The sequence below is a fragment of the Nematolebias whitei genome, chromosome 12 (genome assembly GCF_014905685.2).
Source record: "Nematolebias whitei isolate Nwh7 chromosome 12, NemWhi1, whole genome shotgun sequence".
NCBI lineage: Eukaryota > Metazoa > Chordata > Actinopteri > Cyprinodontiformes > Rivulidae > Nematolebias > Nematolebias whitei.
In genome coordinates, this window is record NC_056509.1 from 16,914,427 (window position 1) to 16,931,187 (window position 16,761).

The following is a 16,761-nucleotide window of genomic DNA, read 5'->3' on the forward strand; positions in this document are numbered from 1 at the left end:
TTGCTTTCAGCAAAGTGCCGTCTCGATGTGGGCAGGGTTCTCATAGCAAGACCTCTGGAATCCTAGCTTAGCAATAACTACACCTCGTCGTTGGTCCAGGGCACTGGTGTCATCTTCTATGTTGCCATTTTTAATATAGAAAAATAGGAGCTCTCTATCTCACAACCGGCCAGAAGCAGGTCGCTGAAGGAAAAGATAGAAAGGAGCAGTCACTGGAAGTATGACTCAAATGTGACGTGTGCCCCCAGGCCAGCAAACTAATCAATGGCCAACACTCTGCTGACATCTAATCTGCAGCACCAGCCTGGTGTGAATGGAACTCCAGATCCCTGCGTTCCGAAAATCGAGCTGGAACTGGGCCAGACTGCCCAATGTGTACGCTCAAAACGCAGGGTGGAACCCGAATCGGGCCAGTCCTAGCCAGGCCGGGCTTTATAATGCATAAGAGACACATGACCCTTCTGAAGGTGCTCCTTGTACCTTTGACAAAAAATACATGAATCTGAGTAATGTTTGTTAAAATTAACATTTTTATAACGTTTTTCATGGATTTTTTTTTCAGCAAACTGACCCTTATAATACAGTTGATTCAGCTGCTTGTGTGAGCTCAGATGTTTAGCAAAATTCTGTGAGCATACCTTGAATTCAGATTGGTTTAGTGCAGGGATCAATTTTACTCTTCTTTTGGCTTTTCCCTCTTCAAGGGTCACCACAGCGAGTCATCCTCGATCTCACTCTGTCCTCTGTATCCTCTGTCCTCACTCCAACTACCTCCATGTCCTCTCTAACTACATCCATATACTGGATCTCCTCTTTTTTTTTCTCCTGGCAGCTGCATTTCTAACATCTTTCTACCAATATGCCCACTGTCCCTCCTTTGGACATGTTCAAACCATCTCAGTCTGGCCTCTAACTTTATCTCCCAGTTGTTCAACCTGTGCTGTACCTCTGTTGATTTATTTTCTAATCTTATTCATTCTTGTCACTCGTAAGGAGTACCTAAACATCTTCATTTCTGCCACTTGCAGTTCTGTCTCCTGTCTTTTTGTCCATGTCTCTGTCTCCAGACCATACACCATAGCTGGTCACACCACTGTCTAGTAAACTTTTCCTTTGACCTTTGCTGACACCCTTTTGTCACAAATGACTCCTGAAACTTTTCTCCATCTCCTCCATCCTGCCTGGACTGTTTTTTTCACCTCTTTACCACACTCCCCATTTTCCTGGACAGTGAACCCCAAGTACTTGAAGTCCTGCACCTTTGTGACCTCTGCTCCTTGTAGCCTCACTGTTCCACCAGCCTCCCTCTCATTCACACACATGTACTCTGTCTTACTACAGCTGACTTTCATTCCTCTTCTTTCAAATGCATACCTCCAACACTCCAAGTTCTCTTCCACCTGTTCCCTGTTCTCACTACAGATCGCAATGTCATCTGCAAACATCATAGTCCACGGGGATTCCTTCCCGACCTCATCTGTTAGTCGGTCCATCACCAGAGCAAACAAGAAGAGGCTCAGAGCTGATCCTTTATGCAATCCCACCTCCACCTTGAAGCTATCTGTCACTCCTACAGCACATCTCACCACTGTCCTGCTGTCCTCGTACATGTCCTGCTGTCCTCATACATGTCCTGCTGTCCTCATACATGTCCTATATCAGTCTAACATACTTCTCTGCTACTCCAGATTTCCTCATGTAATAACACACCTCCTCCCTTGGCACCCTTATCATATGCTTTTTTTAAATCCACAAAGACACAATGGAGTTCTTTCTGACCCTCTCTGTATTTCTCCATCAGCATCTGCAAAGCAAAGATGGCATCTGTGGTGCTCTTTCTTGGCATGAAACCATACTGCTGCTCACAAATGGTCACTTCTCATCTAAGTCTACCTTTGACAACTCTCTCCCAGATCTTCATAAAATAAAGTGCTATGTGCTGTCATCATTTTATGTTCCATACAATGCCGAAATTCATTCTCTGCATTTAACCCATCGCACCTGGGATACACCCAGGTGGAGCAGTGGGCAGCTATGTAAGTGCCCGGGGAGCAATTGGGGATTAGGTATCTTGCTCAGAGACACCACGACATGTGGGAATGGCTGGGGATCGAACCTGGGACTTTCAGGTCCTGAGTCGACCGCCCTGCCTCTACCCCATCATCGTGTGACTCAACTTAATTCCCCTGTAGTTGCTACAACTCTGTACATCACCCTTGTTCTTACAAATGGGCACCAGCACACTTCTTCTCCATTCCTTAGTCATTTTCTGACCCTCAAATATTCCATTGAATATTTGAGTCAAAAATCTCACTGCCATCTCTCCAAGACATTTCCAAAACTCCACTGGTATGTCATCAGGTCCTACTGCCTTCCCCATCTTCATTCTTTTCAGAGCTTTCTGGACTTCACCCTCACTAATCTTTCCCACTTCTTGGTCCACAGTTTCTAGGACCTCTACTCTTCTTTCTCTTTCATTCTCTTCATTCATTAGCTCCTCAAGGTGCTCCTTCCATCTTTCCATCACACTCTCCCCACTTGTTAGAACATTACCATTCCTATCTTTAACAAGTCTAACCTGCTTCACATCCTGTCCAGCCTGAGCCTTCTGTCTCTCCAGTCAGTACAAGTCCTTCTCGCCCTTTTTAGTTTCTAACCTCCCATACAACTCATCATACACCTTCTGCTTTGTCTTTGCTACTTCCCTCTTTGCTCTACTTCCCATCTACTTATATTCCTGTCTCCTCTCTTCAGTCCTCTCACTGTCATGTTTTTTATTGGCTAACCTCTTTCTTTGAATAGCTTCATGTACTTCACTATCCCACCACCAGGTTTCCTCATCATTCATTCTCTGTCCAGATGACACACCAATTACCTTCCAATAATTCTCAGTCGGGTCATCTGGACGGTCATTGGATTTGGTACCTGGATGATTGAGCATGAACTTTGTTAGCAAGTACCTTCCTACCTGTCTCCCTAATTTCTGTTGCTGTAGTAGCCCAGTCATTTGGAAGCTATTTCTTACCACTTAGACCCTTTAACAGCTCCTCTCTGAATTTCTCACAACATTCTTCTTTCCTCAGCTTTGATCATTTGGTCTTATTCTCAGATTTTACAATTTTTTTCTTCTTCACAACAGTTATTCTACACACAACCATCTGATGCTGTCTGACCCTGCTCTCCCCTGCCACAATGTTACAGTCCGCAATCTCCCTCAGGTTTCCTCTTCTACACAGAATGTAGTAAACCTGTGTACTCCTTCCTCCACTCTTGTAGGTCACTCTATGTTCCTCCCTCTTTTTGAAATAAATGTTGACTACAGCCATTTCCATTCCCATGGCAAAATCCACCACCATCTTTCCTTCCTGGTTTCTTTCATTGACACCAAACCTACCCATCACTTCCTCATCCCCTGTTTCCTTCATCAACATGTCCATTCAGATCTGCTCCAATCACCACTCTCTCCTCCCCGGAATTATTATCTATCACTTCATCCAGATCTTTCCAAAATGTATTTTTCTCCTATACATCACATCCAACCTGTGGAGCATAACCACTGATAATGTTTAGCATCAGACCTTCTACTTACACCTTCAAACACATCACCTTATTTGACACTCTTTTCACTTCTACTACATTCTTTGCCAACTCCTCCTTCAGGATCACCGTTACTCCATTTCTCTTTCTATCCACACCATGGTAAAACAGTTTGAACCCTGCTCCAATGCTGTAAGCTTTGTTGTCCTTCCATTTGGTCTTTTGGACACAAAACATTTACCTTCCTTCTCAGCATCATGTCGGCCAGCTCTCTGTTTTTGCCTGTCATTGTCCCCACATTTAGAGTTGCAACCCTCAGTCCTACATTCTTAACTTTCCTCTTCTCCCTCTGTCTCCTGACAAGTTTCCTTCCTTGTCGTCTTCAACTAACAGGAACACAATTTCCACCAGCACCCTGTTTTTCAACAGCACTGGTGGCGGTCGTTGTTTGGTAGACAGGGCGCACAGTTCTGTTGACGAAGCAGGACACCCTGCTTGTATATTTGTAGGGTAAACACTGGTGTCGCCTAGATGAACCTGCATGGTAGTTTTGGCAAAAGTGTTGAATGTTTGTTGCCCTTCCTTACACAACCCTCACCATTTACTCGAGCTTTCCTGTGGTCTTCAGACTATATGAACAACGTTTGAGCACAGTGGAAATCCTCCTGAGTGATTGTGTTGCCTTCATTGAACAAACCTTTTTCTGACCTCTGCTGTTGGTCTTGATTATAATTCTGTATTCTTGTGTTCATCTTTTAGGCTCCAGCACCAAGAGGCTCAGGGAAGTCCTCCCAAAAACCAGATTTGGAGCACGTAAGAGAACTACTGTAGCATAAAGATGTGCTCTTCTAACTTTGTCCCCTGACCCTTGGGTTTTCTTCCAGACTCACCATGAATTGTTTTCTTTAAAGTTTCTTTTGACTTGAATAATGTCTGATGTTTTCACATACTCATTGTCCTTTGAGTCAGCTACAGTCTGACTAATGTTATCTTTATTTTCTATGCTTCTAAGAAAGAAAAACAATTCATTAATGAAGTTTGTTTTATTTGATTATAACCAATGTGAACATGAATGATGTTTATTATTGTTTTCAGTCATTATAATGAAATCATGTGGAATATTATAATGTGTGTAACATATTTCTCTGTTCTGTTTTTCAGAAAATAAGTTTTCCTTCAGAGACACCTATTGTAAGTGTTTTTGAGCTAGAACTCTACTTCATATTATAATCAATATGAAATATGTTGAACACATTGTAATATTTTGCATGATTTTATTATAATTATTGCTTCAAGGTCATAAATTCAGGTTTATTATTATACAAGGTCTTTACTTGTCTGGGCCATCACTATAGAAAGCTGTATGATGGTTGACAGACAGGCATATAATGTGTCATGTGTTACTCATTATTTTTTTCTAGATTACATTTAAATTGTAGCATTTTGACTGATGCATTGTTACCCTGACCCAGTTCTCTGCCCTTTATTTCTCTTCCTGTTAGAAACCCATAAAGCCACCTCCACCATCAAAACAGCCAGGTAAGTTCTTCCCACTCCATGTTTCAATAAACTCGCTTAAATAGGTGAGACGGGTTCTTTTTGTGTGGATGCCACTTAACAATGCCTTCGTTTTAACTAAATCAGTGATGTTGAAGGATTTCTTTTTGTATTCGTGTGTTGCCTGCCCGCTAGCTTAGTGCTACGTTGCTGCTGATAATTGTCAATGGAGGGGGGGTGGCAGGGTGGTGGAGATAACGAAGTGGTACATCAGTAGCATTTTTGCTAGCGTGTTTGTCTTGCACCCTACATCAGTTGCGACAGTTGTCGTCGGGTGTTCGTGTGTGTGTGTGTGTGTGTGTGTGTGTGTGTGTGTCAGTAGGCAGGGCACTCATTTCTGTTGGCGGGGTGCCCCACTTGTATAATGGCAGGGGAAACACTGCCCTCCCTCCATTCATCTGTTCATACGTGTTGTGGGCATGATGACTTGAAAAATAATCAATGTGCCAACTTCCATATTGGTGTGTGGCTGCATGTGAAGGTTACCATCAAAAATTGGGTTGGCACATCAGAATCCAAGATGTCTAGAAGTTTCCTCAAATGATTGGGTTGGGCATTGGGGTGACCAAAGGTGATCTTTGGTGGCCAAAGCCACCATTGCGCCCCCCCCCCCCCCCCCCCCCCCCACCCCCCTGGTTTCACCTCTGAGCCTGGTTGTGGATAAAATTGGTCCTTCCACTCGCCAGGATCCATCATTCTGTCCTGCCTCAGACAAGAATAAAAAACTTCTTCTGTTCTTCTACCAAAAATTTTTGTGTATTTTCATTTCCGGTTCAATTCCAGTTCGGAAAAATGGCTCATCTCAAAATTTGAAAAACTTCCCAAGTATCCGTCCTCTGGTTTTGTACCTAAAAATGCACAAATGAAAGATGGTTTGTTTTACTGTCAAACGGTGCTGTTAGACGTCCCCACTGTCTGTCTGCACTGATGTTTTCCTGTCCACACAGGACGCTTCCCCTGCTCTCTGGTACAGCTTCTTTTTTTTTTTTTTTTTGTCTGCCTGTCATAAACAGTGATGCAGATGAACATGAACTGTGTTGAATTAGGTCAACCACGCAGGTGACTTTAAAACATATTTCCATTTTCAGTTCATAAGCCTGAAGTCCCGAGTGCTGAAAAGAAACCACCTCCTCCCATCAAACCAACAGAAAAAGGTACAGCTGGATTCTCTGCTCAACTTGTCTCCTCTCATCCTTCCTCCTTCTCACATCATCTTGATGTTTATCAGTTTTACCCTTTTTTCTCACTGCTTTTCAAATTTCTACATGTCTACTCTAATGTAAGCTGCAATATTCTTCTTTGCTGTCAGCTACATGTCTTGTCTTAAGCTCATATATTCATATTGCTCCTTTAAAATGTGCAGTCTGCTCTGTAGAGTTTTTCATCAACATTAGCATAAAGTTCACAACAAAACTTCATCAAATGTACATCAGGGCAACAAACCTGCAGTGTACCATCTTAAGGAGAATCAACTCAAGGTGCTACAGTCCAGAACTTCATCATGATGCTAATAGTTCCATGTTGTCTTTTTTTTTAATCAGAAAGAGTGTTTAAAGCACCTTTTTTAATTGACAGAAGTTGCATATTTACTATATCCATCCATCCATTATCTTCTGCTTGTTCTGAAGTCGGGTCTCCTGGGCAGCAGCTTGAGCAGGGAGGCCCAGACATCTCTTTCCACAGCCACCTCTTCCAGCTCTTCTGAGAGGACTCCAAGGTGTTCCCAGGCCAACCAAGATACTCAGCCTGTCCTGGGTCTTCCCCGGAGTCTCCTCCCAGTCGGACATTCCCAAAGCACCTCCCTAGGGAGGCTGCCGGGAAGCATCAGTGTTGCCAGCTCTCGCAATAGAAAAAAGCAACCAGCTCTATGAAAACAAGCCCAACTGGCAACTGACCACATTGTGTAAAACAGAGGCTGTTTTTAAACAGTATAAAAATACATTTATTATGGCATTACACATGAACAACTGTAAAATGTTCTAGAATTGCGCCGCTCAAGGTGGCTGCATGTTGGAGCAGCTCTGTTACTTTCATTCTGAGATTTTGCTTTTGGAATCTTTAATTCCTCTTTTTCTGAATGTAAATCACATTTTTTGGATGATTGTTTCCTCTGGTATCAGATGCTGTGCAGCTGGAAGGATTTTTACTGAAACTTTTTTAGTTTTGGACATTTGTTATGATGCGTAACCATGGCAACAAGGCAGTTTTCTACAACCAACAGCAGCTGATTAACATCTCAAAAGCTCAAATAATATCTCAACTACAGCCACAAATCTCAAATGGGTTGAAAAGGATGTTCTGTGGACGCATTCTCATCTACCTGCCAGCTGTGCTCGAATGCCTGACCACTGAGATCCTGGAATTAGCAGGAAACACGGCTCATGAAAGCGGAAGGACAGCATCGCCCCTCGGCACCTACAGTTGGCTGTCCGCAGCGACGAGGAGCTCTGCAGACTGCTGGGAGGAGTGGCCATCGCTCTGGGAGGAGTTCTGCCCGGCATTCTGGCGCTCATACAGCCCGGGGGAATCAAGAGGCCAGCTGAGTCTGGATGAACGGATCGTAAAGCATCTGCAGCCAGTTTCTTAGGATCCACTGGACCTTTACAAGAGATCCTTCCTGTCTACAGTCATCAGTTATCTACAACATCTCTTAATGAAATGAGGATAACGAGTTACAACAGCAAATAATTTCCCTTTGGGATTAATGAAGTATTTTTGAATTGAATTGAATTGAAAATTATGATAAACACTTTGAATAACATAGCCAACAAGGACCAATAGGACTCCTTCTTCAGCTTGACAGCCTCTCTAACCCGGGGTGTCTACCATCAAGTTTGTGGATGGCCACCACGAAGCACCAACAATCTTGCGGCTACAGCTCAAGGCAGTGTTACAACGTGAGCTGGATGCGGGCCACGGGCCACTGCATCTAGCTGCTGCTAGCCGTGGGCCTTATGCCTCCTCTCGGACCCAGGAACCGCCTCCAGCCTACGCTGCTCTCCGGCTCGGACCCCCCTCAGAAGCGGCACTCACACTATCAATAAATCAAGGAAACGTGAAATCAGTTTTACCATTTGTATTAAAATCAAGGCAGGAGAAGGTTACAGTTTACAGCGCTGGCCGGTCCGGTACCTGAAGCGCGATCAGAAGCCAGAAGGCCCAGATGTCCCAAAGCATTACAGATTTATAGGGCCTAGACTCCTCCTTTAGAAGAGGGGCACAACCTGTCATGTGTATGAGAGGGAGTGACTAAGTGTTATCTCAATGGATCTTAACTGGTTTAACGTGAAGGAAAAAATGAGACGGTGCTTCAAAAGCCTTTCTATGTGATGTAGCAAGCAAAATAAACTATTCCTTGATGGATATTGAATCCCTGGGAGACCCTTTAGAGTTGCTGATCCTGTTTAACCCAGTCAGAACTGGGTCATAATGTCATTGTAATTCGGTCTCTGAGCAGATCAAAAAACCCCAGGGTCAATCTAGATAATTTACTAACAGCAGCCACCTCAACAATTGAGTGCAGAACATGGCCCACTTGGAGTCAATGTCCTCTGCCTCAGCTGGGATGCTCTTAAAGCTCTCCCGGAGGTGTGAGTTGATGATCATTTTGACGGGTTCTTCTGCTAGGCATTTCCAGCAAACCCTCTCTACATGTTTGAGTCTGTTGATGTCTGTCCGGCATCTTCCCCCCGCCATCAGTACACAGAAGAGCTACATCATCAGGCCAAGACTTTGCGGTTTAGACTCATCTCCAGGCCAGCGGTCACTCTTTCAGGGATGAATATGTTCACATCTTTGATAGAGAGGAACGATGGTTTGAGAGAGAAATGAATGAAGCCATCTTTGTGAAAAGAAACAGTCCATCATTAAACAGAGGAGGAGTCCTTCATGTTCAACTGTCCTTCTCTTACAATGCTGTTATTGCTAGTATCACTCAGCCCTCTGTGAATAACAAGAGTTCATCAGGGCATTAACGACTAATTGTTAGGCTGATGGTCCTCCTTTTGCATGTGAACAGCTAGTTCCGGATGTCCTGATGCATGCTCAATAACCCAGGTAGAAAAATCTAAAAAAGTTAAGACGATCTAGTTCTGGATGTCGACAACAAACTGTTTGATCCACTATGAGAAGGTGCTATTTATAAGACTGAGTTTGTTTCAGCTCCTCAGACTGAAGAAGTCTTTTGGATAAAAGATGAAACGTTTCAACAAGAAGAATCTGTCAAGAGGACCTGACTTAACTTTGTTAGATGTTTCTACCTGATTATTGAGAAGCAGCACGATACTTTATACTGTAATTTTACAGGCAGGAGGGTCGATTTTTGTCCATTCTGTTAGTTTTCTCTAATCATACCTCTCTCCTATGACGTATTTCAGCTGACAAGTTCCCCCTAGAGCTCAAGCCCAGTAAGCCCCCACCACCAACAATCCCAACCAAGAAACCAGTTCCCCTTCCACCCAAAAAGCCAGAGAAGCCTGTCACTTCCACACCCAGTTTCAGGTATGTTTGGTTTCCTCATTTTCTACAGGTTTATATGGAGGAGTAAAACAACCAGAACTCAGAATTGTTGCACAAATACATAACTGGAAAAAGAAATAAAAAGTGGCAGCGGTGGAAAATTCATTCATATTTTCCCTTTAGACATTTTTTTAAACAAAATCTAAAAAATGAAGAAAATACAGAAATTAATTCAAGGAACTAAGTAAAGGTCAAAAGATCATGTCACTTTAATGTCAATTATTGTTCTATTGATATTCATTAAATCATTTATGAAAACTAAAATATAAATGGTTGGGGTTTTTTTTTTTTGAAAGTTTTTTTTTTTAACATTTAAAGGTTTAGAGCCATGTGTGATTAACTACATAGAACTAGTTTGACGGTTTTCATTTCAATTCAGTTTATTTATTTAGCGCCAAGTCACAACAGAAGTAGTCTCGGAGCACTGAACAAAAACATTCACATACATAAAAATCCAATTAATAATGTTATCTAAGGAAACCAGCAGATTGTGTTGAATCTTCACTTCGTCGCAGTTTCACATCAAGCACAAAGGAGACAGTGGGAAAGAAAAACTCCCTTTAACAGGAAGAAACCTCCAGCAGAACCAGGCTCAGGACAAGTGGCCATCTGCTTCAACCAGCTGGGTTTTGAGAGGAACAGGAAGGAGAACTGAACACATAATGGCAAGTTCAGGTGCACTTTCTATAGGAGGAAAGACAAAAAAAAATATGTTAAGATTAGGCCTGTCGCGATAAACAATAAATCAATTAATTGCATGATGAATGAAAATGATCGACCTCCTTTTCATTTATCGACTTTATCGTTTCTTTATGTCTCTCTCTTTCTGCTGAAGACAGTGGACGACAAAAGGCTCAACTCCAGTGCTCTTCACTGACCCCTCCCTTTCTCTTTTCTCTTTAAAATCCATTTTAACCATCCAAAATCACGTTTTTGGAAAGTGGCAAAACTGAGAAGCTATGCTATGAGCTAAGCTAACAGTCCGACCTCATGAATAAACCTCCGTCTTGTCAAAGCTCCAAATTTCACGGTTGAAACCTGTGCCTTCGTGTAAAAAGTTGTTTTTCTTTGCAAAAATAAGCTGAGAACTTGTTTACTGAATTTTTATTAAAAGCTTTATGTGAAAAATGTTATGCTAAAGAGCTCAAATCACAAGTGTTCGCCTTGTCACCATGTCAACCCATGTCAAGGGCCCTCCCTCTAGGGCTGGGTACCTTTCTAAAAAAATCGGTACCGGTGTCGGTACCTTCACTTCGGTGTCTGTTCCTGGACGGTTCTTTTTTTGGTACCAGTTTTGTAATTACTATTAATTCTGACGAGAATAAAATTACGTTACACATTACAGTACATATTGTGAGTTTTATTTTTTAACTTTGGTATTTTTCTATTCCAAGCAGTTTTCTTGCATAAAAACAAACAAATAATTTCCAGGTCAAAACACCAGTTACAAACCAGTGACGTCAGTGTCTAATGCTCACTGCTACACACCGAGGACCTTTTCACTGAACAGTTTTTCTTCAGAAAAATCAACATGTCTGTTTTCTCTGGACACAAACAAGCCCACTCCTGGCTGATGGTGTCTCCAGCAGTAGAAAATGTTCACTCTGAGGCTGTAGATGATGATTGCTGCACACACAGATACCTGGTTGTCAAGTTTGATAGCACTGACATCTTGTCCCTCACATTCCACCAGCAGGTCACTGGAGTCACTGAGGTTAGGGTTGATGCAGACTTCTGCACCTCTGTGTCTCTTCCTGAATCTTCTCTGTGATTCTCTCGGGTTTAAGGCTCTGATCATCTCCCTAATTGACATGAGAACAAAACATCAACAATAACATGGTTGTGTTATTATTACTCAAAAACATTATCTAGGCTGAGAGATAAAAGCTTAACTGGTCAACAAAATCCTTTACAGTTTACTTACCTCCAACATGCAGCTCCACTGTAGAAAAAGCAGCAAACTTATCAACAAAGTTTGTGATTGTCCTGTGGCCCCCACCTCACTTTTCTGTCTGTCCTCACATCTGGGTCAGAGGCTCCTGTTAGGAGAACATGAACTTAAACAGTGAACATCAGGTGAACTGTTTAAGCAGCTGACTGGATAGATGAGCACATTTTTACAAGCTAAGCTTCATCTGTTACTGTCAATCTTTAGTTAGCTTTTGATTTTAGCTAGCTACATAGATACCCATAAAATAAATTTACACACTAATATCTTAAAAAGTTAGCGTTACATGGATCATAGTTTATTTCACCGCAATGTACGTGTTAAGCTACAGTTACGTTAACAAACGTAAACTCACCAGCTGAAACACAGACACGGAGCCGTCCTTGGAGTTCTTTGATGAAGAGTTTGGTCGTGGAGATAATGAATCAGGACGTTCAGGCTCTCACAGGCTGACTTTAATGCTGAGAGGAGGAGGGGGAGGCTGCTGAACTCCTCTCTCTTTGCAGAAAAGCACGGAGCAACTTTCTGCTCGTGTGTTGTCGAAGCCGTTCGACAACACGCGCTACACACGTGAACCCCATCTGTGGGCGTCACCAGCACCATAGACGTACATTATACATATATTAGGTATGACGGCTCTATACAACTCTGAGTGTAATCTGGGTGTAGTCTGTTTGTCATATGTCTGGTGTTTTACCTGCCTGCATGCTGAAACCACATGACACGTTACAGCCAATACCGTAACTTGACACCGAAAGAAGAGTGACGTTTCAATACATACACCGACCGGTGCAGTTCGGTCGGTGCCATAAAAGAACCTTGGTTCGGTACTCAGCCCTACCTCCCTCCCATTTTTCTTAGACACGCTGCTCAACTATCCATCCTTTGTTTCAAACAGTCTTATACTGCCATCAGGTGGTCAAAAGTACTACACTCCAAACAAATCAACATTTCTTCTAAAATTTGACAATTATTGTTAAATTTCAAACAATATTATTGTTATCGCAATAATTTCTGAGACAATTAATCGCCCAGCAAAATTTGTTATCGTGATGGGCCTAGTTAAAATAGAAATAATTAAAAATACAAACGGGTGGAGAGAGTAATTAAAGACAGCAGCAGAGTGAGAAATGTGGTCAGTTTGTCCTCCAGTAGTCTAACCCTAAACTAATATAAATTTAAGTTACTGTCATGACCCCAGTTCTCTGAGTAGCATGAGTGAGTGTCTCACATTGGGAACGCCCTCGGTGTGACCTCATCAGAAGCTCCTATTACATTACACCAGCCAGGATTGGCTGGGAATAAGTGTGTCAGTGTCCAGGAAGGCAGGGCCCTCCCCCATATGTAGGGCTGATGCTGCACTGACAGCTGATTCAAAAAGTTCACCTCTTCTCGCAACATTAGAGCAAGGAGGGTGACTTGGTGAGACACTCACTCAGGTTACTCAGAGAACCGGGGTTACAACAGTAACTTAAATTTCTCTTTCTTAGCATTCGTTTCGTGTCTCACGTTGGGAATGAAAATATACTAACTCCCGTATTGCTCAGCAGATTTCACGTTACCTGCCAGCTAATTTCAATCCTCCTGCTACATAGAGTATTGAAAGAGCCAGAGATGATGCTGTAACATCAAGTCTATAAGGCCGAGCAAACGTGTGAGAAGTCCAGCTTGCTGTGGCACAGATCTCCTGAAGGGATACCCCTTTCAGCAAGAGCTTAAGCCTCTAGTAGAATGGGCACGCAGGCCCTCTTGAGGTTGCAGTCCTTATGAACGGTAGTCTATGGCAAACACGCCTGTGATCCAGTGGGAAAGTCGCTGTTTTGTTATCGGTTTTCCTAAATGATTCTTAACCCAGGAGATAAACAGTCGGTCACTCTTCCTGACATGTTTTGTCCTGTCCAAGTAGATGTGCGAGGCCCGTACTGGGCAGAGTTTGTGTAACCTCTCCTGCTTCTCAGAGGAGAATGGAGAGGAATTGAAAGTCACTAACTCAATTAGAGAATAGGATTCAAGCACTTTGGGCTCAAAGGCAGGGTTTGGGAGCAAACTCACCCTAGACTTGTCTAAAGAGAACTTTGTTCAAGATGGGTTTATTGATAAAGCGTGACTTTCTCCTACATGCTTAGTAGAGACAAGTACCATCAATAGCGCCATTTTTAGTGTAACTAACTTTAAATCTACCCGATTCAGAGGTTCAAAGGGTGAAGCAGTGAGTTCCTCCAGCATCAGGGGTAGATCCCATTAAGGAGTCATAGGTTTTAAGGCAGTGAGTTTTCTGCGAGCCCCCTTCATAAAACGACCTATTAGAGGATGCTGACCTGCTGTTTTCCCATCAAAGCCTATGTGGCAGGATGAAATAGCAGCCAAATAAACTTTACTAGTGGAAAAAACATTTCCCTTGTCAATCAGGTTCTGTAAGAAAGCCATAATCACAGCCACAGAACACTGAAAATGAATCTCTTGAGTATCAGAGCACCATTTTTCAAAAATGGATCATTTACACCCATATAGAGATCTTGTCGCAAGTGCCCCTGAACTCTGTATGGTATCAATCACACTCTGTGGGAGGCCTACAGATTGAAGGTTGAACCACTCACGGGCCAAGCCCACAGAGCCAGCCTCTCTGGGTGAGGGTGAAAGATTTGTCCCTGTGCCTGAGACAGCAGGTCCTTGCGTTCAGGCAGAGGCCACGGCTCCTCCCAGAGCAGCTGTGTTATCTCCGCTAACTAGTGTTTTGATAGCCAGTGAGGTGCGATGAGAATCATCGACAGGCCCTCTGACCGTACTCGACCAGCGTTGACGGAGGCAAACACGCATCTGGGGAGATGCAGCTTCAGTGCCTTGTCTTCTCTTTTCCTCTCCTCCTGCCTCTTTTGCATCGAGGTCAGCGGGGCTGAACAGGCCCTGCGGGGTGATGGGAAAGTCGAGGAAAGAGTGATGAGATTCAGCCACCTGACCCTCTCCTGCAGAACCATCAAGCTCATGGTTCTGCCCAGAGCTTGGATCACCACTTTGTGTAGCTGGAGACTGTGATCTGTGATGATGCAGATTTCATCCCATAATGCAGCATCTGTTGCGATCATCTGCTCCTCCAGCTCTGCTTGGTAAGCCGTGAGCAAGGAGGAGGTGTTCAGAGCATGGACTGACAGCGCAGCCGCTTATATGATTTTATTGTCAGGCTGGACTGAAAGTGGTTCGCTCTGGTTGGGGTGGTTCCACCTGCTGACATGGGGGTCTTTGAGTGCAGGTATGCTGCAACCTCCGGTTTGCCTGGACACACAGTCCAGCACAGAGCTTCCTGCCACCCTGCCACCAGTGCTTCTCCTTAAAGGACTTGTTGCACCAGGAGCCAGTCAGCTCTTCCAGCAGCTCTGGGAAAAATGGCAGGAGTTTTTTGTCTGTTTTCTTTTGCTTTTGGCAGTTTTTTTCCTGTCAAAATGTGAGCGAACAGCCTCAGCTTGGACTTCAGGCCATTGGATGTCGAGCTTCACAGAGGTGCATTTGCACATGATGTGCAGGTCCAGTCAGTATAGAAATACAGATATGATCTCTCCTACCAACTCCAGTTAAGACTCTGGCTGCAGCATTTTGGATCAGCCAAAGACTTTTTATAAAGAAGTATTTGGACACCCAGATAACAAACCATTGAAATAGTTCAAACTAGATGTTATAAATGCATGAACCAGTTTTTCTGCATCATTTTTGAACAAAATGTTTCTAATCAGACAAATAATGTTATTAACTTACTTTTTATATATGAATGTTTCTGTTCAATGCCCTGAGATGACTTCTGTTGTGACTAGGCGCTATATAAATAAACATAAATGAATTGAATTGAACTGAATCTTAGTGATATTGCACAGGTGGAGGAAAGTGGTTTTGGTAACATTTTTAATGTGTGGGGGATAAAAGACACGTCCTGATCAAAAATAACATCAAGGTTTTTAAATTTAGAACTGGAGACCAGATTAATGTCATCCAGAGGAAGTGAAAGACTGAAAAATGTATCCCTAAGGTGCTCTTTTACTTTTTATTTAGGTTTTAAATACTGAAGATGTGGGATTTGTGCTTTTTTAAGCCCCTATAAATTTATTTAAGATACACATCAATTGCAGTTTTCAGTAGTTTTTACCCATTTTCATGTGTCTTTCTTCATTAGTCTGTGTTGTTTGACTTTTAGTTTCTGTGCATATCAAACATCAATATCATACAGTTTTATTTTTTTTATCTCTGTCAAAATGTTTTGAGCATTCAGTTTTACTTTTTACTGTTTGCCCCAGAATGTCAGTCAGATTTTATGGTGCATGTAAATAAACAGTATTGATTGCAGGAAATACAAAAGTCCCTACATATACTGTTTTTAATGGATTATAAACATTTTCTCGTGTTTTTTTTTTTTTTTTATTGTTTTTTTTTTTTTTTTTAATTGCAGACAAAATGGAGAGGTGCTTTCCACACGACTAAAGTCTGAAGTGGAGCCAGTATTGCCTCCTGTACCCAAACCTCAGGCAGGAGACGCAGCAGAAAAGCCCTCAGAATCAGGTTTGTACACAAAGTGTTTCTCCAATAGAAAAAAATCCACAATATCACAATGTTGTTTTTGTTTATACTTGACAGAAGATCTTGAATGTTTTGTTTGTGAGTTCAGTTTTTATAGAAGTCGTTCTGCCTTAGTGAGACTTATTTGATCACATGAGAGCTCTTTTCCCTAAAGTCCGTTTTTGTTTTTAACAAGTTAAACAGCTATTTCTAAGTGAATAGGACAGCTTTATATTCACATTTACCATGGCTTGAACTTTCATAAACCAGTTAACTTTGTAACTCCACGAAAACCATTGAACTGCTTTATGTTGAAACTTCAAGTTTTTCTGTTCTGTTAATTTCATTTGTTGGGAAACATCTTTTTCAGCTTTTTCTGTGTTCTTTGTTTTATTTGAGATGTTTGAATATGATCTCATGAAGTCACGTCAGAATATGTTTTACATTTCAATAAACAGAAGGAGCAGAAATGACTATAGTCATGGTGCAACATACAGAAACTGTAGACCTTTTCAACAACTCCAACAAAAGTTTTATACATGCATTAAAAGGCTGATTTATTATGGTCTAGTCTCCATTCATCTGTGGTCCAAACACATGTACAGGTCCTTCTAAAAAAAATTAGCATATTGTGATAAAGGTCATTATTTTCCATAATGTAA

General features: G+C 42.3%; 1 protein-coding gene across 1 annotated transcript in view; it reads left to right on the plus strand.

The window, feature by feature from the left end:
* The window catches only part of LOC119418440 (CD2-associated protein), a gene marked incomplete in the record, with an annotated part of 130,625 nt that overhangs the window by 82,534 nt on the left and 31,330 nt on the right, over nucleotides 1-16,761 (plus strand). Inside the window, 6 exon segments of the mRNA XM_037685723.1 lie at nucleotides 4,297-4,350; nucleotides 4,699-4,728; nucleotides 5,040-5,076; nucleotides 6,183-6,248; nucleotides 9,471-9,594; nucleotides 15,993-16,102. Coding sequence (XP_037541651.1) covers nucleotides 4,297-4,350; nucleotides 4,699-4,728; nucleotides 5,040-5,076; nucleotides 6,183-6,248; nucleotides 9,471-9,594; nucleotides 15,993-16,102 — 421 coding nt within the window.